Genomic DNA, 23,197 nt, shown 5'->3' with positions numbered 1-23,197 from the left:
ATCAACAGAAGTGGACTCATTCCACACCCTTAATTCTTTAGTACAGAAAGATTCTATATTTGTGATTGGCCAAGAAGGCAGAGGCAGTTAAAAAAAAAAAAAAAAAAAAAAAACTACATGTGAAAAAAACTACATGTGCTGTACAACTTCTAGACAAGTCAGTTTCCTGACACATGGTGACTGGTGATTAATTACTTATTAGAAGGTAACATTTCTATAGAGAGTCACTGGAAATACAGATGCTGTTGTCCATGCTTGATTAGACACTGCTTGAGGAGTGCCAAGGCACACTGTTGCAATCCATTAATTCTGGCTATTTTGGCATTTATTTTACATTGCCTCAAATTTGGCAGAATTGATAGAGCCCATTTCAGAAAATCAACCCCTACCTCAAAAAAGGAGGGGAAAATAAGGCAATAAAATATGTTCACATGAGAACGAGAACAAAAATAAGAAAGAGATCATGGACTAGCAAAGCTACATTACTACTTTTGGTAATATATCCTGCCTTATAAAATTGAGAGATATTCTTGGTTCCTTATGAGTGGGTAGAAAGGTGGCTATATTTATTGATTACAACTTTCAGGGCAGAGACCCTCACTGGTCATCTTACAAATTCTTCATTAGCCTTGATGTGGCGTCTACTTACTTTCCCACCACATCTAGTGACCACTGACTGTGTTCCAAGCACTGAGGAAACAATGTGAAACTTCCCATTGAGTAAGAAAGGTGCTCTCTGAACCATCTGGAGTGCAGAATCCATGTTATATGGTCACACCAGCCTGTGCAATCCATTACAGAATACGGGTAACACGAGACACACCCATCCCTGGTGATCACGTTCACCTTTTACCTACTCCTTGGACATAGTTCAGAAATCCAACTGTGAAAGGCATGGCCATGCTGCCATTAGATTATACCCTGCAGAAACCCTTCACTGGGACATGGCCCACTGATGCCAATCTCAATGCTTCCCGACGCAGACACTGTTTTTTCAGTATGTGTTTGGGCCCCATACTGTCTGCCAAGAACTGTGTTAATTTACTTATTTCAGCTAAATAAAAAAAAATCATTTAAAAAAGGATGATTGAATTTAGGAATTATATTCCTCAGAGAATTAGTAATGGCTCTTTGTATCCCTCAGGCCTCCATGTTCTTAACTTCCCCTTGTCAATGTTATTATGGATAGACTAATTCAATAATGAGATCATTTCCCCTAAGAGCGGCCAAATAGATGCAGCATTCAGTCACACCTGGTTTCCCTAATCTCAACAAGGAAGGCTTTCCACCAAATTTATCCTAAAACATGGAATTTAGTCACACACACACACACACACACACACACACACACACACACACACACACACTTTCCTGCAAACAGTAGGAAAAATACAGAGGAAGAGAGGGACAGAGAAGCAAATGGGTAGCAATACAACAAATAGATCGAAATACAACGAAAGCTAAAAAGGAATCTATGCGGGTCACTTTCAAAGCAAAGAGCCCCCAGTACAAATGTCTTTACCACTGTCAAAGTCATATGGTACTCTTAAATACTCAAAACCCGTTTCAATGTTCCCTGAACTTCTAGAGGAATCTAAGATTCAAATGGAAAGAAAGCAGTGACAAATAAGTAGAAACATTCTAGATTATTAAAAACAAAAATTTTCCTAGCTAAAAGGGCTTTGAAAGTGAATTTTGCGGACTGACCTATCTGTAAGTAACAGAGCATGGCGGGAGGGTGGGAGGAGTTGCTAATATACTGTCATCCACATTCTACAACACAGTTGTCAGTAAAGCACAGAGGGTTGGATTATTTAATATACAATATGGAGACCAAATGAAGCAAAATCATTTTAACCCTACCATTTAAAAAAGTCTCTTAAAGGAGAACACTATGAATTGGGACAAGCAAACCTTGAGAAGAAAAAGGGTAATGACTCCCGTCCCAGTTGGGAGAAAACTGGACAGGTTTCAACTGTAGAAGCAAGGTCACAACAGGCACATGCAAAGCTAACTTCAGCACTTGTTTACCATTCGAGAAACAAAATGCAAAAATGCTAACATCCAAAGTGATTAGAAGACAAGTTTCCGTTAATGTGCAATCATGGATTTGCGCACTTGTTGAAAGTAATATTTCCTAGAAGCATTAGTATTTGAAAAAAAATCCTGTTTTCAAAGATTATTATTGATATGGGAAAATGCAATGAATACATTTAAAGTTACATTAGCATAGTCACAATTTTGTAAAAAAGAGAAATCTTATGCATATGTTTGTGTGAAAAGTCACATACTTTTGTACTGTGTATGTGTACATGTATGTACTCAACAAGCATGTGCTCAAAGCCAGGAGGGGTAGGCCAGATATCACTGTCTCTAGGCCAAAGGTTTATCAACTTATATATCTTGTGGAATATGCATATACTACTCTTTTACTCAGAAAAAAATAAATCATCAATTCTTAATAGCATGAAAAACTCAAGTATGAGGCCAGTGACACAGTTCAGCAGGTAAGAGTACTTGTCACCAAGATTGATGGCCGATGTCAATCCTAGACTCTACATGGTGCAGGGAGAAAACCACATGTTGCACTCTGCGTTATCTTCACACACACTCTATGCACATGCTCCCCCATCCCGCTCTTCCCCACCTCCGTCATCAAGTAAATAAAAGTGAAAAACGTTTAAAAGTAGAATTTAGGTTAAGCAGTGGGAAAACTACGGTCCAGAGGGTTGTTAAACTTTGACTAGAGTTTTGTAGACTTACTATCTCTGTCACTTAAGGATATTGCCTTCTTTTCTTTTTCTCGTGTGTGTGTGTGTGTGTGTGTGTGTGTGTGTGTGTGTGTGATAGGAATGTATATGAGTATACTTGTTTAAATGGATGTGTGTGCTTACATGTGGAGGTCTGATGCTGATGTCAGACAGCTTCCTGTCATTTTTCTACTTTATCATGAACCAAACCCAGGTCTTGGTCTGGGAAATCCTAGTCTTTTCCTTCCAAGGCTGGAATTAAGGGGGTCTGCTATACCCACTCACATGACATATACTTGGATTCTGAGGATTTGAACTCTGGTCCTCCTGCTTGCACACATACTTTAACTGCTAAAATATTTCCCCAGCCACATTTTTTTTTCTTTTTTAAAAACAAGTCTTTTAGCAATGAGCAGCCCATTACAGGCAGTGAGCTTCAGTGTAAGAAACCTAGCCCGATATTTCCTTATACCTTGCAAAGTCCAGGTCTGCCTCCCGTGACATAGTGATGTTGGTCAAATTCTGCTGAAGAACAAAAATGTTTCTACACATTTTCTTGATGCCAGACTCACTGATGCGCCGGAAGTACTGGGCCCCATTAATGAGGATGCAGGAGATGAGGTGTCCCAGACCTGAGGGGTTAGCACAGTGTAGTGAGGAGACAAGAAAAATATATTAGTGGCATCTGGCTTAAACTTATACATAGGATTGCTCTTTTTCATCCCCCAAAGGTTTAAACGACTCAAGAAAACATATATCTCAGTTGCAACAGCTAAACTTGTAATAATTTTATAATATTTCTACATTGTTTTAGTAGTTGCAATGGGAAACTTAATATAGTCAGGTAAATTTGGTATATTCACAACCAAGCCCTTCATACTCACCTGAAGCCACCATCCATAAAGGTGTCCATCAGGGCGCTATAAGCTACGGACACACGAAGGAACTGTACTATATGTGTGGATATTTGGAGAGATCTGTTTGGTCTCTCCTACTCATGAAACAGAGGAAGGTACGTATTTGTCTCTGAACATAACTGGGAGCCTACATATATAAAAACAAGTCAGTCCTAAGATGACCATTATGAGCAATAATGCTACTCTTTAGCTTTCCATCACATTAGCTGTCTTCCAGCAATTCGCCGAAATGACAAACACACAGGGAAAGAGGAAGACCCTAACCCTTTTAGGTAACATGGAGTTGTTCCTTTGGCCACACACAAACACATCTACAAAGGGGGTACTGTACACACCAAGGGAATATACACTGTTAAAAAAAGAACGTCCCATAAGTGTTACCACAGCAAAACTAGAAGAATTTCCTACAGTGTCACCCAGCAGGCCACGGCCATCATGGTGAACAGGCAAGTTAAAGGCAGCAAGACTTTTGCCAAGAGAATTAACGTGGAGCACTCTAAGAGCAGAGACAGCTTCCTGAAGCGGGTGAAGGCACTGGCCTGTTTCAGCCAGAGAAGCTCACTTTGTGAGAACTAACAGAGTGGAACCCGAGCTGCTGGAGCCCACTGCAAATGTACTTATGGCCTAATGTGCAAAAAGAAATAAAGGACCTGGACTGTAAACAAACAACAATGCTGATATTTAAAAAAAATCAATAGATAAAATATGGGCTCCTGGAAACAATGCTAAAGGATTTCAGCATTGGCTATAGGGTGAATTTGTAACACAGTATACATATTTTTTTTTGAGACAGGATCTCACACATTAGGGACTGGTCTCAGACCTGACCTTCCTGCCTCCACCTCTCACGTGCTGGGATTACAGGCATGTCTTAGCATGCTGGGTGGGTTTATATAATGCTTAGGGTTGATTTAAGGCTTTTTGTGTACACTAGGCCAAATACTCTACCAACCGAGCCAAATTTCCAGCCTTTAGGAACTGCTTTATAGTTTATGAAATTTGGCAGAGGGCAAAAGAGGAAATAAAAAAAAAACTACAAGGATTCATTTTGTCTTTTTGGTTGTGAATCTAGCCTTTAATGGTTGGCCTATCTTTCTAGCCCCAGGACTCCTTTTGGATAGCAATACTTAGGCTGAGGAATGATGGATCGTTCAATACAACATAATGCAGTTATAGGTCACACCTTTAAGAGGTAGATTTAATTTTAAATGTTTCTTCACTCAGATTGCCCCATTTTTGAAGACTTAGCTTCTAGTAGGGCATTTTCCTCAGAACTCTAGAGCCACCCTAGGTAGTAAACTGTTACTGTTATCTTCCTTTCCTAGAGTCTCAGTACCCTCATGGCAACTAGACTTAGATCAGTGAACAGTGCACATCTCAGGTTCAATGTCTTACTCTAGCTTCACAATGAGTTTCTCCTCAGCTGAGGTCAAAGTAGAAGAGACCAAAGACAGGACATTCTCTCTTGCTTTATGTGGGAAGCCACAGCCCCAAGATGGTGCCTGGCTGGATGCCAGGTAGTCCGAGCTTAGCTGTAAACAAGCCTTATTTGGAAGTGCTTGATGGATCTGGTGCACTTCCTCCTTCTGTGGCCTATCCGGGATTGCCAGGTGGCATGAGCTGATTGGGCACTGAGCGACCATTTAAGGGCTTGCTGGGGCTGGGGGAGGCGGAAGCTGATGTACAAGGTTCCTGAATAAACTGCTTGAAGAAGAGTCATGGTAGTGTTTCCTTGCTGGCCGAGGTAGACGCCACAGCTTTAGCTGTTCTCAACCAGTATTTCTTTAAGACCACAGACTTGTGCTATTTACAGTGAAGAAAGAGATTTGGGCTCAGAGGAAAAGAAACATAACATGGATCTGTTATTTTAGCTAGAAAAATCTTTTCAAGTTGAAGTCTGGTCTACCCTGGTATAGAAAGTGTAGGTGATGAGGGGGTATGTCTGATTTTAAGGCATAAAATATTAATAACTTAAAATATCATTAAATAAATTCAGGCACATGAAGAAGAATGTGCTCTTCCACAGGGCATGGAAGAATGACACCAGAAGGAAAGAGAAAGCTCTGTGTGGCAACAGTGACAGGCTCTGACGGACAGAGGCTTGAGGTTGCATATGATTCTACAGCCACTCTCAACGTCACAACACTAGCCACTGGCTCACGTCATAACTACTTGCATTTTGGGGTACAATCTCCTTCAGAACACGTCTATCTCCATGACTCTAATTTTAAAATTTCATGGTAAAACGGGATTCAACTATTCTGGGACAAGGGTTGCAAAGCTGCTATGGTAACAATGTTCTCATAAAGCCAGCAATGGCCACGCACCAAACATCTTTTAGTCTGTAGCTTGTCACATTTTTTAGATAATGTACTCCTTTAAACAAAAGATTCATCCATTTATGTACTTTATGTATATGGTTGTTTTGTCTGCATGGACATCTTCACACCAGAAGAGGGCATCAGATTCCATGAGACTACACTAGCAGGTGGTTGTGAGCCACCATGTGGGAGTGGCCGCGAGATGTGCAGCCAGTGCTCTTAGCCACTGAGCCATCCCTTCAGCTCTGACAATGTACCTAAGTGTCCTATTCTGTGCGAAGACACCCTGGCCCATACTTTAAAAGACAAAATGAACGATGACCCTGAAGGGCCACGTTGGAGGACTGTGTACCAGAGGGTCTGTGCTAAGGGCCTCCTTCTTGTGGGCATTCTTGGAGGAGGTGGGACCTTTAGGATTGAGGCCTAGTAGGGGCTGCTGTTAGCTACTGGTCTCTTTATTCAACACTCTGGCCACAAGGTCAGCAGCTCTGCCGTTAGCTCTTGGCCTCTGCCTTCTGGCCTCCTTACCTATTCTAACTCACTTAAAAGCCATGGGCCTCTTGGTCACAAATAGGAAAATAAGCCTCTTCTCTTTAAGGCTTAATTATTTTGTGTACTGTATTATAGAGAAAAGTTCCTATGGTAGAATTCAGCATCAAGAATCATTTGGTTTGCACCATATTTTCTAAACGTTTGAGGGCAAATATCCTCAGGTTGATGGAGGCGGCTGATAGAGGGCATTAATGGAAGCAGCCGCCCTAAGTTACTGCAGAGCAGGGAGTCTGTTCACTTCAGGGAGTAATGCATTCTGTGAGAGACTTCCCCTTCCAGGTACTAAGGACCAGAGACAGATTTCCCAGAGTTCCTGACTCACTGTCTGCATATGTGTGAACCTTTTCGCTTTCTCTCCTACCTGTCTTTAAATGAGCTCTTCTCAAGTTAATTTGTAGACCATTCTATACATCTGCCCAAATCTCAGTGGCATACATGTCTAGGTAGACGGAAGACAGACATCTGCATTATCTTAGATAAAAATCTCCGATTGGCCAGGAGCGGTGACACCTCTATCTATTTACTCATACATGAAGCTAGGCACAGCAGTTCTAAGCCAAACACACCACTGAACAACTTTCCCTTAGAGGTGTTAAGTGTCTGTAATATAGCCATTCATGAACACCTTCACCCTTCTTCCCTCCCATGCTCCCGGGTACAAGAAGCAAGCTCTGACCTTCAAAGATGTATTGGAACTTGTGCTGCTGAAGGCTGGCGCTCATGGCCTCTTCCATGGCACTGATGTCTTTGTTGAGCTTGACCACCAGCGGGTCATAGTCCATACTTTCCACATTGGCAACGATGGCATAATTCCCCTCCTTTGCCAGGGGGATGAGATAGTGGAAACAATGAACCCTGAGAGAGAGAGAGAGGGAGAGAGAGAGGGAGGGATGGGAGGGACAAATGAAAATGAACATTCTCCACGAAGACAGGGGTCTGCTTGGGAAAGAGCATCCAAGCAGCTGAAGCAGCTGTGGCCTTGTGCACTTTTACACCCCCCAGTAGTCCCTTTTTAATAACCAAAAGGCCGTCTTAGCTGGACAGCTGAGTGATTTGAAGCAAGCAGGCATCTAAGAGGTTCGCCCATTTAATACATACACTTTTGATAAGAAATTGTGACTTGTGCTATTCTTGCAATGCCAAGACTGTGTGCACAGTAGGTGCCAGGGGTGTCTCTCAAAAGATGACAATGAGAGGCTGAATTCCCATCCTCAGTGCTATGCTACTGTGGGAGACCACTGATGTTTGTTTCCTAGTTTTGACATGTACAGCTTTAACATATAACTTCAGGAAAGATACTGGAGTCTTTCTATGCCTCAATTTCCCTTGAAATGGGCACACTAATAACTCTTGGCTCAAAGGGCCAAGATGTGAAGGACACACACAGTAAGAACTGGCAACTGTCACTAGTATTATAATAATCATTGCTACTTTATTATGTGACTAAGTCACTCACTGAAGGTGTTTAAAATTGCTAGAAACTATGCTAGAACCTGGAGCTGTAAGACAGTTTTTGCAGCATTGAAGACTCCAAAGGTTATTGGGGCAGAATAATAATAATGCCTAAAAGAATGGGCTAGAGAGATGGCTCAGTGGTTATGAACACCTGTGACTTCCACAGAGGATCTGAGCTCAGTTCCCAGCACCTACACACTGGCTCACAACCATCCATAACTACAGTTTTTCATTCTCAACTTGACTAGCAGATATACCTCTGAGTAGAAATTTGAGGGTATTTTCAGACAAGTTTAACTGAGAAGAGGAGAATATATGTGGTACCATTCCATGTACTCGTGTTCCAGGCTGAATAAGAAGGGGAAAGGAAGGAAGCCACTGGGTACCACTCTCCATCTGTCACTATGTTTCCGGGCTATAGATACAGTGTGACCCATGCCTTCCTGTTCAAGACAGACTATATATCCCTCCAAACTGTAAGCTGAAACAAACAACCCATTTTTTTTTTTTGAGTTGCTTCCAGCTTTGTGTAAATATACATTTTCATTTCTCTTAAGCAATTACATAGAAGTAGGCTTCACTGAGTCAGAGGCTAAGGGTACCTCCAGCTTTGGAAGAAACAAACTACTGTGTTAATGGGCTGTGCAACACACGAGTGTTCTAGTATTTCTGTATTCTCACTAGCACTCAGTGTGCCAGTTAAAAAGAATTTGGGTTTTTTTTTTTGGTTTGTTTTTTTGGCCCATGTAGATGCATTATAGTATCTCATAGTGGTTTTAATGTCCATCTTTCTAAAGAGTAATGATATTGGGCTCTTTTTGTATGGTTACTTCCATTCATCTACGGTGACACAGTGCTGTCTACAGAGGGCTGACTCCTTCTACGTCAATTAGCACCCGAGACAAGCATTGACACTAGATGTTGTCCAGGTGACAACAGAGTACAACCAAGAAAAAGGCACCACGAGTCTTCCCTCTACTGCTCTCTACTTTTTATCTTGAGGCAGGGTCTCTCACTGAACTGGAAGCTATTGGGCTGTTTTGTCCCCGATAAGATCAAAGGGTCAGCCTACCTTTCCCCTCTGCCCCCAATGGGGTTACAGGTACTCACAGCCACATCTAGTTTTTATCTTACATGGTTTCTAGTAATTCAAACTCAAGGCCTCCTGTGTATACAAGTGCTCATACCAGTGAGCACTTGTCTCAAGCAATATCCTCAGAATTTTTCATATACGGAAATACAAATATAAAACGACTGTAGTTCATGTTTACTGATATGTGCATATCCTCACAGCTGCTAATTAATAAGTAATGTCACCAATAAAAAGTTCAATCTGACATCCCTGAGTTAATTGGCAAAGTGAACAGTTTTGATCAAGATTCAACTAAAGGCTCTGGCCATAGGCCATCTCCAGTGTGATCTTCCCGACTTAATGAAAGATGACTCATCTGGGAGGAGGAATCTTGACTAGGGAATTAATCACTACCTTGCAGAAATTAAATCGAAGTAGCATTAGCTGAAATACAAGCATCTATACTGAAGTATTTTTAAAGTAGGCTTACAGTTGTGAAGCACAGACACACACCATAGGAAGACCATGCTGAAAGGAATGATGTTCCACGTGGGCAGTGGCTCTGACCAATAGTGAGAGGTCCCTTTTGTTCCATGCAGATCAGAGGAGAGAGACATGACGTGGGCGTAGGGACATGGGCAGTAAAATGTTGTCCTGGGCTTTCGAGGCCATCTAAGGAACCTGGGTCCTTTGTACACACTATTATCAATAAGCCATTTCTCCAGTCCCAAGAGAACTGTAACCAGGAAAACAATCAAATCGAATACTAGCTTTGGCACAGAGAAGGGGTAGACTGATGGCAGAACATGGAGACCGACAGAAGAAACAGGTGTCAGAAGACTCTGCAACACCGGAGGGTCACGGGATCCCACAGTTGGAGGCAGAGAGGAGACACAACCACTGTTGGGTACTATTTTATTTTTCCCAAATGATCGGAAAACACTGTCACCGGTGAATATCAAATTCAACAGTTTTATTTTTCTCTGGGTTCTGGTGTGTGGTTGCTGACCTTCGCCTGACTTTGGCATTAAGGTTCTCTGCAAACACTGCTGATTGCACAGCAGGATGGTTGATTTTCAGAAAGTGCACACTTAGGGTCCCATCGGTGACAGGCAGTTGCTGTTGAACCCACTTAGAGCCCCCCTGATGGTAAGGGAAATCAGCTGATAAAGGTGACATTCTTGGCAACTTAATTTTCTTTTTCTAAAGTTCAAATATGAAAAACAACCCTCAACAAGTTTTAATGGTCTCACCATCTCTTTCATTTCTTTGGGGGAGGGGTGTCATCTGCTTTCTGGCTCAAATTGTGGAAAGATAGTACATGGTGGTTAAATGTAACCTACAATGTCATGGGTAAAATGTCAAATGCTCTTTGGATGGGTTCTTCAACACAGAACCTGCTGAATTTGAGAACTTTTTTTTTTTGTTGTTTCTTTTTTTGCTTTGAACTTTAACAGTGTTGAAAAAAAATATGGGCTTTGGATATAAAGATATTTTGGGAGTAAGACGGAGTTTGGCATTTGAAGTTCTTCTGGAGTTTTGCTAGCACAAGCCATTAATACATTTCCCATGGCTTTCATTTTTCTTTGGATCCTAGTGCAGCGTTTTCATGGCTGTAAGTGCCAGCATTACTTTTCATCATGCCAGCCCCTGGACAGCACCTCTGTTGTAACCCTTTCACAACAGGACAGGGATGAAATAAGTATTAGAGAATTTTCAGAATATGGATGAGGTTGTTCCCACACCCTCTTGGTGGTTTGAATGAGCAACATCACACACGGGCTTGGTCCCCAGTTGGTGGTGCTACTTGGGGAGGTTATGGAATCTTTAGGGGGTTGACACTTGCTGGAGAAAGTCTGGTTACTAGGGGTGGGTCTTAGGGTTCTAGCCTCCTCCCCACTTCTTTTATTTTTCTGTTCCTATGTGTAGATGAGGTGTGATCTCTCCGCTTCCTGTTCCTGCTGCCATGCCTTTCTGGCCATGACAGACTGGAACTGTAAGCTGAACCAAACTCTCCTTACATAAGATGCTTTCGGTCATGGCATTTTATCACCAATGGAGAAACAATTGATACACCCTCTGTACTTGCAGAAGCACATGGTTGGCTTGCAAGTGGATGATCACGTGAAAATTCAATTTGTAAACCAACTCACTGGCTTTCAGAACAAAACAAAACTTAGTTTATTTATTTATTTTAAATTTGGGTTTGGTTTAAGGCCAGTTCATTCTTAGGAAGAAATCATATAGGGATCATGACTGGCTCAATTTCTGGGACCATTTATAACAGTGAACAGGACACACTGGAAGAGAGAGTAGTCTCTTCCACAACCTTGCGCTAAGGGTCTCCACAGTATCTGGCAGTTGCTTTTGGTATAACACCAACTCCCTACCAACGTGACGATTAGCATGACGTCTGTTTTATTTTATATCCTCACCACTGTTCCCCCTACCTCTATTGGCATTGTGAAACGACAGAACAGAGTGTATTGGCATTCACCATCTCAGTCATGCATGGAGAAATCTGTTTTGTGAACCATACATTAGGAATATGGACAAAATGTAGACACATTCATAAAAAACAAAGGGAATATTGGAACCAGGTTATAAGAAGAAAGTAAAGAAAAATGAATTTAGAAAAACTATGCTTAGTTTCTCAATCTATAGGAAAAATAATTCTCTACACTAAAACTGAGGCTAAATTTACCCTTTCCTGTTTTTTACATTATTACTGAAGGAGGCATGGACATGAATATCACAATTGTGTGATTTTTTTTTTAAAAAAAAAAAAGTTGACAAAGCATGTTTGCCATTATAAGAATAGTAACGCTAAGACGTACAAACATAAAAAAGACAGGACAGAGGTTAAGGATTTCAAAGATCTTACTCAAACGTGCTGAAAATATCCCGCCTGGAATTAACCACGCACAAGTCACTGATTCTGAATGTAGAACATGTCCTGAGACTGCACAATCAATAGCATAAATTCTAGCAGTTGTGAGAGTAATTAATTTGCTGTTCTTTTCTTTTGCTTTGCACCCCAGGGTAACAGCAGCCTCAAAATATTACTGGGTTTTCCTTTTTTTCCCCCTTTCTTCCTCATATGTCCACCGTGTTTATCTATTCATTGAAAATGCCTACTTTATTTCATTATCAGCTTGAAAAGAAATAGAAAATAATCTAAAGATTATCGTAAAACGAATCAGAAAACAGCGAGATGCTTTATTTCTGGACAAGTTAATGTAAGAAATAAGCTCAGGAATAATGAATGCTGAGCACAAGAGCTCCCAAACCTGCAGGCTCCTCCTTCTGCTCCACTCTCAGGGTGCTAACAAGCAGCACAGAGAGGTAGCTCACTGGCGGAAACGGAAGAATGCCAAAAGCAAGAGACATAAAAAGGAAGTGACGTTAGCATGCCTCAAAGCCATCCAAGTTTTAACTGGAATCTAAAGAGTTCAAAGTCTTCACTATGAACCAAACTCATTTTATATTTTTAAAACATAGACGTTATAGAAACTACAAATGAAAAAAAATATTTAATCAACTTTAATACTGTTCCCCCCCCCCAAAAAAAAAACACAGAAGAAAATGCACTACACACCACAGTAGGCTTCCTGATCTTGTGGTTTCAGAAGCCTATGTTCATCAATGTAGCTGGCATTGCTATCTAGATCTTAGATGGCCTCCTCAGAGTGAACACTCCGAGTCCTTGTTTTCTGCATCCTCTAGCCCACACCTCTGACCTTTCTTTCTGCTCTCTCAGTATGTTTTGCTTTAGTTGGGTGAGAACAGGCACATCTAGGGTGGTGTGGCCACAGACAAAGGTATAGCTAATGCTCCCATCTTCAGTATTTGTTCACTGGTGTTCATAGCTTTTGCATGCATAAATTCTAACGCTCTGAACAGGTGGTTTTCTGTGAGTCTTTTTTCTCATTGCCAAAAATCCTAAACCCAAGGCATATGAAATGCTCTCAAGTGAGAGCATGCTATTCCAGGTTTGAGTTTCTGGGTTAAGGATGCTCAATCTGTACAGCAACTTTATATGACTTATGTGGCTTGCATTTGTAGTTCATGTTTCTAAACAATAACAGCAGGGTATTATTATTTGAAACCATCAATTAATTTATGTGTGTGAGCACATCCATGAGCTAGCACGTGTGCAGGTCAGAGGACAACTTTTGAGAGTCAATCTTCTCCTTTCACCATGTGGGTTCCGAGGATTGTACTCAGGTCATCAGACGTGGTGGCAAGTGACTCAACCCTCTGAGCCTCTGATCATATCATTTTATCTTTTAGCTATGATTATCTGAAAATACTTTTTTGCCTTATCCATGACTGGAAGGTATGGGGACCTGGAATATTTAGCTCATCGCTAGCTATATCCCAATGTTTAAAGCACTGTTTGGTACAAAGATGACTGATAAAGTCGGGTGCTTGTGTCACCTGCTTTTAATCCCAGCACTTGGGAGGCAGAGGCAGGCAGATTTCTGTGAGTTTGAGGCCAGCCTGGTCTACAAATCTACACAGAGAACCCCTGCCTTGAAAACCCAAAAAGATGCCAGTTAAACTGCTCAACAATGAGGGGACAAGGGGAGATGTTCTGCTTATCCCTCTCATTTACAACTGTACTGTAAACATCTGCATGGCCAGTGTCTTCCTGATGCAGGGGAAGGGACACAGCATCCTTAAAACCCTACTCTTGGATCATTCTTTTCCTTAATCTCCTTGATCGGATTTTACGTTTGTTGAAGGAGGGCTTTGTGGTTTTTGGATATAACATCCTTTTTGATTTGCAAAAATATCAATGATGATAAGGGTTATACATTTTGACTTAATACGTGACAGACATGGTAGAAAATATTCAAGGTTTTCCTTCATAAAATTTAAGGTAGAAACTGCTATTTTCATTTTAAGAGGAAACTGAAGCTTTGCAAAAATAACCAGCTAGCCAACCCTCAGATCACCTACATGGTTGGTGAGCACATGTAAATCCAGGTTGCATCACAGGTCACACATCTCGAGTCACCACACTCACATATGTGAGTCCAGCATATGCTCACCTCCTTTAAGAACAGTGAATACTGCTAAGCATCATGCTCACCATACAAAGTGGACAGCATCAACTGTAAAAACTGCAAATTATGGTGGCACTCCACGCACCCAGAGACCGTTCCTGACTCATGCCAGAGGGGGCCCTGGTACCACAATTTCCTGTGCTTAGTTGGGTCGTACCTCACTTCTAGATGCAAGACAAGCAGGCAGCGGTCAGCCATATCCTGGAAGGACTTGGCAAGTTCACTCAGTGTTTGCATGATCTGTTCGGACACTGGCGGAAGGTCCATGTTCACATGGCTCTCCTGAGCAGGAGACAGCACTGGAAGAAGAGGAGAGACAAAAAGCCATCATTTTATTAGATCTGAGGGATGAGAAAGAGGGAGGTGGTGGTGGGTTGTATGCCTCTTTAATTCACAAATAACCTATGACAGGCCCCTTTCTCTAACTTTCCAAAGGACTTCATATCTTACTACAGAGATACTTGTGGATCCACATTCGTAGCTGCTTTATTTGCAGAATCCAGGAAATAGAATCACTCTGATGTCTAACAAATGGATGATGAGATAATGGAATTGTGCTTTAATGGCAATAACCACCCTGAGTGAGGAAACCCAGATCTAGAACAACACATGTCATATGTTTCTGCTCATATGCAGGTGTTAGCTTTGAATCTTTAGGTATGCATGTTTAAATTGGAGAACCCACAGAAATTGGGAAACTAACAAGCGGCCATAAGGGGATTTCAGAGAAAGGACAATAGAATGTGAGTAATGTGAAGTTTGGAAGAGGAATAATGGAACAGGAGGGGCTAGGGTAGGAGGCGAGGATAGAGAAGGGAGTATGGGGGAGGTTAACACCAAAGTCCTTTGAAAACAGCATATATAAACTTACTAATTCAGAAACTCTCTCTCTCTCTCTCTCTCTCTCTCTCTCTCTCTCACACACACACACACACACACACACACACACACACACACGGGTCAACACCTCCTTCAGACACTATAGGCTATAAAATAATAAAAAGGCCAGTCCCATCCAGGTATTAGTTACCTCCTTTTGATTTGTTGGTCAATATAGTCTTGTATATGTTGCCAAACATTACAGGCAATTGTCATTGCTCTTGATTACTTGATGATAATACCCTACTTCTGAAGAGACTGTGTATCTGAGTTATAGGACATGAAATAAAACAAGCTGATAATGACCTGGGAGTTTCATCCATACAGCCACAACTCATAGTGCTGGAAGGTTTTGTGCATGTTATGAAATGAGAAAAGTCATCAACAGTCTCACTCAGTGAACCTTATAAGCTATAATAATGCCTGGCAAAATATATGGCAGGAGTATCATGGAGTAACCAACTACTTTCTGCTTGGAATTAAAGCCCACCCCACAAGATGGGCTTTACTCCTAGTAGCAAATCTTTGACTGGCTCAGTCATGGGCATAAAAAGATACTGTTGTCCTGATAATCAACATAGTAATATGCATCCTTAAGTTTCTAATCTTTATACTCATAAACTGATTCCCTGTTCAACCCTCTTCATAGAAGCTTCATTTTGCAGTAGATGGTAATGAATACAAAGACCCACACTGGCCAACATGCATAGAGTCTGTGGAGTGCTCAGTTCTAAATGTCAGTATTGCTTCTCTGTTCTTTGCCAGAGAACTTGGGTCTTCTGGAAGAAGGATCCTTGGACTTGGGGCCTGCCACAGGATCTGCTAGGACACCACAACTCCAGAAACAGGCAGTCAACAACTGCCCAAGCAGTGTCAAAATGCGACCTCTTTATCACATCCTTTTCTGGAAAGGTTTGCGGCTCATTGAAGACTGTAGGAATCAGAGGGGGTGATGCCTGCAGTAGAACAGTGTTTGCTGATGTGGCAGAACAGTTGCACATACGCACTGTGTGCCCATGAGTTGCCAAAATTCTAGAATGGGTGTGGAGGAGCTCACCCAGGTCCACCTGTATCTGAAGAGCCGCTGGCATCTGATGGGTTCTGCAGGAGGAGTCTGAGCAGCTACTCATTCTCCTGTCCACGGTTCTCCATCTAACACATACAGGCAGTACTAAGTGGACTAAGGGTATTAAAAAACTTAAAAAGAAAGGCGAGTGCACATGAAGTTGGCAGGGAAGAGTGGTGGGGAGGATAAGAGAAGACTTGGAGAATAGATTTGATCTAAAACATTGTATACATAGATGACTATTAAATGAAATATCAAAACACTTAACTAGATTCCTTAAGAAAACACTGAACAGCTGCAGTGGGAGCTTTATCTGCTTAAGCATCTCATAGTTGTTGGAGGTCACCAACACAACTTTGGCCACTCTAGTCAAGACTTCTTTTAGCTCTCAACTGTTGTACTTATTCCTGTCTCTAGCAAGGAGCAAGAGCCAATCTATTCAAATACTTCTTCTTAGTCTTTTGTGTAAAAGGGACAACTGTGTCACATAGTGGTAAATGGGTTGACATAGGAAAAATACAATATTAACACACGAAGCTTTCTCAGTATTCATCTCAGTCAGAAACATAAACAGCCGTTACTCTTCCTTAGTCTTTTAACTGTCTAAGTTAAATCTTAATAATTACAGCCAGAAACATATCAAAGTTCAGGTTCCAGTCACCTGCACAGTTTTGCATCCTTGTCAGAGAAGCTTTTTCCCTGCTGGGGGACACTAGTCCTTTGCAGAAGGGATCTGTGGGTGTGGAGCCTACCATACGACCCACTGAAACATCACTAACTCACTTTAAAGGGAAGGAATCACCACCTGCCCAAGTATAGTCTATGAGGGTTATATCTTTTTCCTTACTACCAAGCCCAAGTGAGGACCAGGCATGTTATCAGGCATGTTACTTTTAAGGCTACAGTTTCTTTTGGATCCATATTCCTAAGAATTAAAACAACATCCCATGAGCAGAAACAAGTGAGTTATTCAAGGGAACTGATGTGTAGGGAGAATATAGTAATGGAGATTTAAAATTCTAACAATCCCCAAACTATCCTAGCTATTCACAGACTCGATATGTTGGAGAGTGGACGTAAGACACTGCGTTTCCTCTCAAATGTTAATGTTATTCATGTTGCTTTATGGCAAGGCAACATCACTGCCATCATAACGTTTCATGCAGCAGGCTAGATGAAAGCAACTTTAAGTAACATTATTATAATATTCCAGAGCACTTTAGGGCTTTTAAAACTCTGAATTCATTTTGCATGTGACATAAACTCTGGTTCACAGAATTATCTATACACATCAATGAGAACAGGCAGGGATTACTCTGACATTGTACTCATGGTTTCAAGCTCCCAAATACTATAACTGACCAAATACTACCAAAAATATTTTGGGTAAAATCCATTAAAAAGCTAGGCATCCTTCTTTTATTATATAAACAAATAACTTCACCATGTGGAAACTGACCACTCCCAAACTGTCAGAAGCAAAAATTAATACAACAGAACCAAAACCCAAACCAGAATAAGCAGATGGCAGGCTCAGCTGCCACATGAAGCTGGCAGTGGCCATGGTAGGAGCAGCATGGAATAATGGAGAGCTATAGATTGTGTCTGACTGTAAGGTACAGTAAGGCTATGGCATAATATTAAAGTAACACGATAACTTACATCTAGAGCTTCCCTGAAATGGCTGCCTGTAAATTCCTGAGAGCTTCCTGAAGTTTACAAAGTTTTCTTAAATAAGAAGGAATATAGAGCAAAGAAATGCTGAGCATGGCAAAGATAGCACAGAACAATTAACTGCCTCTTAAATGTCAAGTGACAGTGTTGATAGATTCTGTTTGCAGTTAAGAAATGAGATTACTGGACACCCATCCCCCACACACTCATAACATCCCCACCCCCACTCCTAACCCCCACTCCTAACCCCCACTCCTAACCCCCCCTCCTAACCCCCCCACTCCTAACCCCCTCTCCTAACCCCCACTCCTAACCCCCCCTCCTAACCCCCCCTCCTAACCCCCCCTCTCCCTAACCCCCCCACTCCTAACCCCCTCTCCTAACCCCCACTCCTAACCCCCCCTCCTAACCCCCCCTCCTAACCCCCCCTCCTAACCCCCCCACTCCTAACCCCCCACTCCTAACCCCCACTCCTAACCCCCACTCCTAACCCCCACTCCTTACCTCCCACTCCTAACCCCCACTCCTAACCCCCACTCCTAACCCCCCACTCCTAACCCCCCACTCCTAACCCCCCCACTCCTAACCCCCACTCCTAACCCCCACTCCTAACCCCCTCTCCTAACCCCCACTCCTAACCCCCCCTCCTAACCCCCCTCCTAACCCCCCACTCCTAACCCCCCCACTCCTAACCCCCTCTCCTAACCCCCACTCCTAACCCCCCACTCCTAACCCCCCACTCCTAACCCCTCCACTCCTAACCCCCACTCCTAACCCCCACTCCTAACCCCCCTCCTAACCCCCACTCCTAACCCCCACTCCTAACCCCCACTCCTAACCCCCCCACTCCTAACCCCCACTCCTAACCCCCACTCCTAACCCCCCACTCCTAATCCCCCACTCCTAACCCCCACTCCTAACCCCCACTCCTAACCCCCACTCCTAACCCCCACTCCTAACCCCCCCCTCTCCTAACCCCCACTCCTAACCCCCACTCCTAACCCCCACTCCTAACCCCCCCACTCCTAACCCCCCCACTCCTAACCCCCCCACTCCTAACCCCCCCACTCCTAACCCCCACTCCTAACCCCCACTCCTAACCCCCACTCCTAACCCCCACTCCTAACCCCCCACTCCTAACCCCCACTCCTAACCCCCCCACTCCTAACCCCCACTCCTAACCCCCCACTCCTAACCCCCACTCCTAACCCTCACTCCTAGCCCCCACTCCTAATCCCCCTACACTCTTAACACCCCCCACAATCCTAACCCCCCCACACCCATAACCCCCACATACTCATACCCCCCCACCCGTAACACCCCATACACTCATAACACCCCCACAAAATACCACACCATAGACCTTCATATCACACCACACACTATACTTAGCCACCCACTCACCTCACACACCTACACACCCACACACACACACACACACCCTTCTAGAGACGAAGTGATTATGTATCTTAGAGGCTGCTCTCCACTCTGCTACAGCCCCACGTGTACTGAACTTTTAAAATGTTAGTAATTGATCACTTCTTTAAGACATGCACTCTAGCAGCTGTTCTATCCCCGGGGAAGGTTGATACCCGATCAGCTATAATGTGACCACTATATACAAGCACGCATCTTTTAAGATTTCTAGCTCACCCTCATGCTGAGGTTACCGGGGCTTTCTCTAGTAAATCCATGGGTCTAAGAGGAAAAAGATGAACCTTGTGCTCTCAAATACAGACAGCTTCTTTGCTGAGACAATGGACAGGGCAATTTCATCTCCCATCTTTACTCCAGCATACGGATTATAAGCCCCTGGGTTATGGAAAGAGATAGCCTTGTGTCACAGTCTGGTAAATCTTCCAGTAGAGTTGTGTGGAGTCCCTCAGAGACTACTGATTTTTTTCTGATAAAAGGAGAGGGCCTAGGCTGGTACCACTCCTTTCTCCCATTCTCTGCCTCTTCCTCACTTGGAAAGGACAAGACAGGAATCAGATAGGTGCAGGTATTATTAACTACAGGCCAGCGCCAGCGCCAGCGCCAGCACCGTCTTCAGACTTCTTCCCTAGCAGGAAAACAAACTCTCTCTAAGCCCTGCAAAGGAATAATAGCTCGCTGATGATAAGGAGGGTCTTGTGCCCAGATTTATAAGTCCTGACAACATAACCAGCTCACAAGCTTTCCTTTCCGCCTTCTCCTGTGCTTGCTTGTTTGCATTACACCAGCTGCTCAGCCTCAACTCAGAAACTGCCCCCCTTTCCCCTCTGCCGGCTCTCAGCATGGACTGCAGAGCTGAGGCCTGAGGGTCCCTTTCACCAGCAAGTGCAAGTCTCCTTTTGTTCTATCTGCCTTAAGGCTCCCTTAGCCCTGGGCCAGGGTTACAACCCACTGCCACAAAAACAACAAACAAGGAGGAGCAGAGCATTGCCAATAGGAAGTTCTTGATTCTAATCTAAAAACTAGATCTAATTTCACAACTAGAAGCTTCACCCCTACAGACTAGTGTCCATGATGCTCGAAGGTTCTCTGCATGCTACTGGAGGAGAAAGGTAATTATCAATATTTCAAACCCAGCAAACTGGAACCAAGATATACTGGTACATCAGCAACATGAACATCAGCAACATGAACATTACAGCAGTAACCAACCATTTTCTGACTGATTTAAGGCCTACTTCCTGAGATGGAACCCATACCTGCATAGCTGACACTTCCAAAGTGGCCAAGAACCTGAGATTAGATAGGCCATGGGTGTAGAAGAAAACCTAAGGCTCTTATTCTGTAAAATAAAATAAAAAATAAAATGACTTCTAATCCCACAGACCGGTGCTCACTCATCCCTCAGAAAAGCTTCTCCTTGCTGCAGGTGAACGCTGCTAACACAGCACCCATAATCGGACAATGTTCGGGAGAGGGCATGATTTTGGGGCACTCAGAGAACAGAGTTGTGTGGGTAGGGAGGTGGGGACAATCTGGGAGGAGTTCGAGAAGAGGGAAAATATGATCAAAATACATGGTATAATTATTTTTTAATTAAAACAGTGCCATTTCTCAGCCCTTTTGCCAGCCAGCTGCCCTTTCTCAGTAACCTTCCCTTTCATGTGGGAACTTTCAATAGCTGCTTTCTCCACAGTCCTGCCTGCTATCAAGTCCTCAGTGTGCCCCATCTGATTTCTACTTTCACTACTTTATTCAAAATTATTCTGATATCACTCTATGAAATTCAAATTTCCAAATTCATGGGACGCTTTTCGATGCTAATGCCATCCAAGCTTTCTGCTACATGGAGCATCACTGGCCATTTACTTCTTGAAATTACATCTGCTTTGGCTGATATCACATCATGTTCTTCTGAACACTCTTCAACCTCGCTGGCATTCCCGTTGCTGCATCCTCTCCCTTCAGCCTACCTACAACTGCTAGGCTTGCCTGGGACTGAGTGTGGGTGAGTTCATCCATTTCCGACACTTGGATTATTTGTGAATTCATAAATTCATGGCTTTAAAAACTTTATTGAACTCTTTATAAAAACCTCTCTACTTGTGTAAGTTCCAAAGGCATCTCAAAACTAAACACATTATTGTTCCTTGAAAATTTTATTTAAATTGCCTTCCTCCCAGTAAAATCTGAATTATATTATCTTTGACTTTTTCTTTTCCACTAATGACCAGCTTTTGCTTATTCTAGTTACCAAAATATTTTCCCAATATTTATTTTCTCTCTTCTCTATCAACTGACTTCTTTCTTGCTCTAGCCTTCTCTTTTCCATGGATCTTCTAACTGAGGTCTGCTTCATGCTTGACTTCTCAAATCTAACAAAACACGAAGCAGTTTAGAGCTAATTACACAAATTAAGTATAGTGATGCTAATGTCTTTACAGTTTCTAGTGCTTGTGTGACCAAGCCAGGGGTTACTCAGCCAAGCTTTTCATGGCTGCAGTCTTTTCAGTGCTGGGTATCAAACCTAGAGCTTTCCATGCCAGGCAGATGCTTCACCATGCACTAGGCTGTAACCCCAGCTCTCTATAGTTTGTCTAGCAAAGTATTTCAGGTTTTCATAAATGCGCACCATTTCTCTTCTTCAATTCATCTCTTCCCCAAACCTTACCTTTTGACTGCCACACTTTAAAGCAAATCTCTTAATTCTATCACGAGGTTCTATTTCTCAATAGTTGTGATGGTTTTTACCCTCTTTTCAAAATTTCTCATTCAGCTGTCTGTATTTCTCCCCATCCAACTCTAGTCGAGCAGTAACCACATCCCATTCACTGATTATTTATGTTTGTCTCTCAACCACATCACTAATGTAATCATACATTTTCCATAATGAAAGTCAGGAGAATAACCAGAGGTATTATATAAGTCAACAATGCCCTTTTAGTTAAACTGCACTAGTGATTGTAATTAACTAGCATAACACAACAAAGAATGCACATAATAACCGATTGTAAAGATCAGAAAAAGAAAGGACAACTGACCAATGCTGTCTTGCTTCTCAGTGTTCTGGGTACAATATAAGGAGAGTGGGTAAAGGTAAGTCATTTGTTACAGCTGGTTTTCTGCGCTGTTCAGAAATCTTATAGAAACGAAGTTGAATTCAATTCTACATAATTCCTATAGCTCATGAACTTTCCCTATAGACAGTGTTGCTTCTTGAAGCCTTTTTAGTGTTAGAACTAGTCAGTCCCTCTTGCTACAACAGAGATTTGGGCCCTCTTTTTTCTATTGACATAAAATCCTTGGCTTGTCAAATACCCAGTATCTCTCAAGGAAAGCCAACACACTAACTGTCATGGAGAAGCAATCAGTCGAGGGCATTAGGATGTCTCAAGTGGCTCCACAGCCCAATATTAACCAGACTGAAATCTGTTTAGGTCTTAAAATTAGTCAAAATTGGACTCATTCACACCCAGAAGAGCATCTGTTTTCAAGGATGCAGCTGCTACACTTCCAATGGCAACTTACTGTGACTTCTTTAATTGATTCTTATGAGGATGTCATTGTACATCTGCAATATTATCTAAAATTGTTACAGTATTAGCTTAGGCCGCTATCAGCTGTCAGGAAAGTGATAAATTGAAAAGGGAGAAATAGTTATGATGGCAGGAAAAGAAAGGTTAACCCTGTAAATTCAAATCTTTTAGAGGCTAGAGAGAGACACTGAAGAATGATCTCAGGAGACTTCTCATTTTAGGAGATCAAATTTTGGTAGAGTAATTATTTCTGAATCCTATTCTTATGTGTACAGAGATGACAGCCACCACATAATGATCACTGCTCTCACCTGAGATCAAATTACTTCATTTCCAATCTTCAGTTTTCCTATTTAGAAAATTGTGGCAATTACATCTTCCTTGCTCTGAAAGTGATATGTTATTAGGCCTTGTAAATAATTCTGAGATCCTTTGATGGTGTTACCAGGCTGAGGTGTGTGGAATTAAG

General features: G+C 42.4%; 1 protein-coding gene across 1 annotated transcript in view; it reads right to left on the bottom strand.

The window, feature by feature from the left end:
- Exoc4 (exocyst complex component 4) overlaps positions 1–23,197 on the bottom strand; it is a 651,801-nt gene that overhangs the window by 41,303 nt on the left and 587,301 nt on the right. Inside the window, exons 15-17 of the mRNA XM_051175863.1 lie at positions 14,297–14,438; positions 7,217–7,395; positions 3,223–3,382 (exon numbers count right to left, since the gene is read on the bottom strand). Of these exons, the coding sequence (XP_051031820.1) occupies positions 3,223–3,382; positions 7,217–7,395; positions 14,297–14,438 (481 nt within the window). The remainder of the gene's footprint in view (positions 1–3,222; positions 3,383–7,216; positions 7,396–14,296; positions 14,439–23,197) is intronic.

The sequence above is a fragment of the Phodopus roborovskii genome, unplaced genomic scaffold, assembly GCF_943737965.1.
Source record: "Phodopus roborovskii unplaced genomic scaffold, PHOROB, whole genome shotgun sequence".
In the NCBI taxonomy this organism is placed as follows: domain Eukaryota; kingdom Metazoa; phylum Chordata; class Mammalia; order Rodentia; family Cricetidae; genus Phodopus; species Phodopus roborovskii.
The sequence above is the reverse complement of the archived record's forward strand: the minus strand, read 5'-3'. Positions and strand labels throughout refer to the sequence as shown.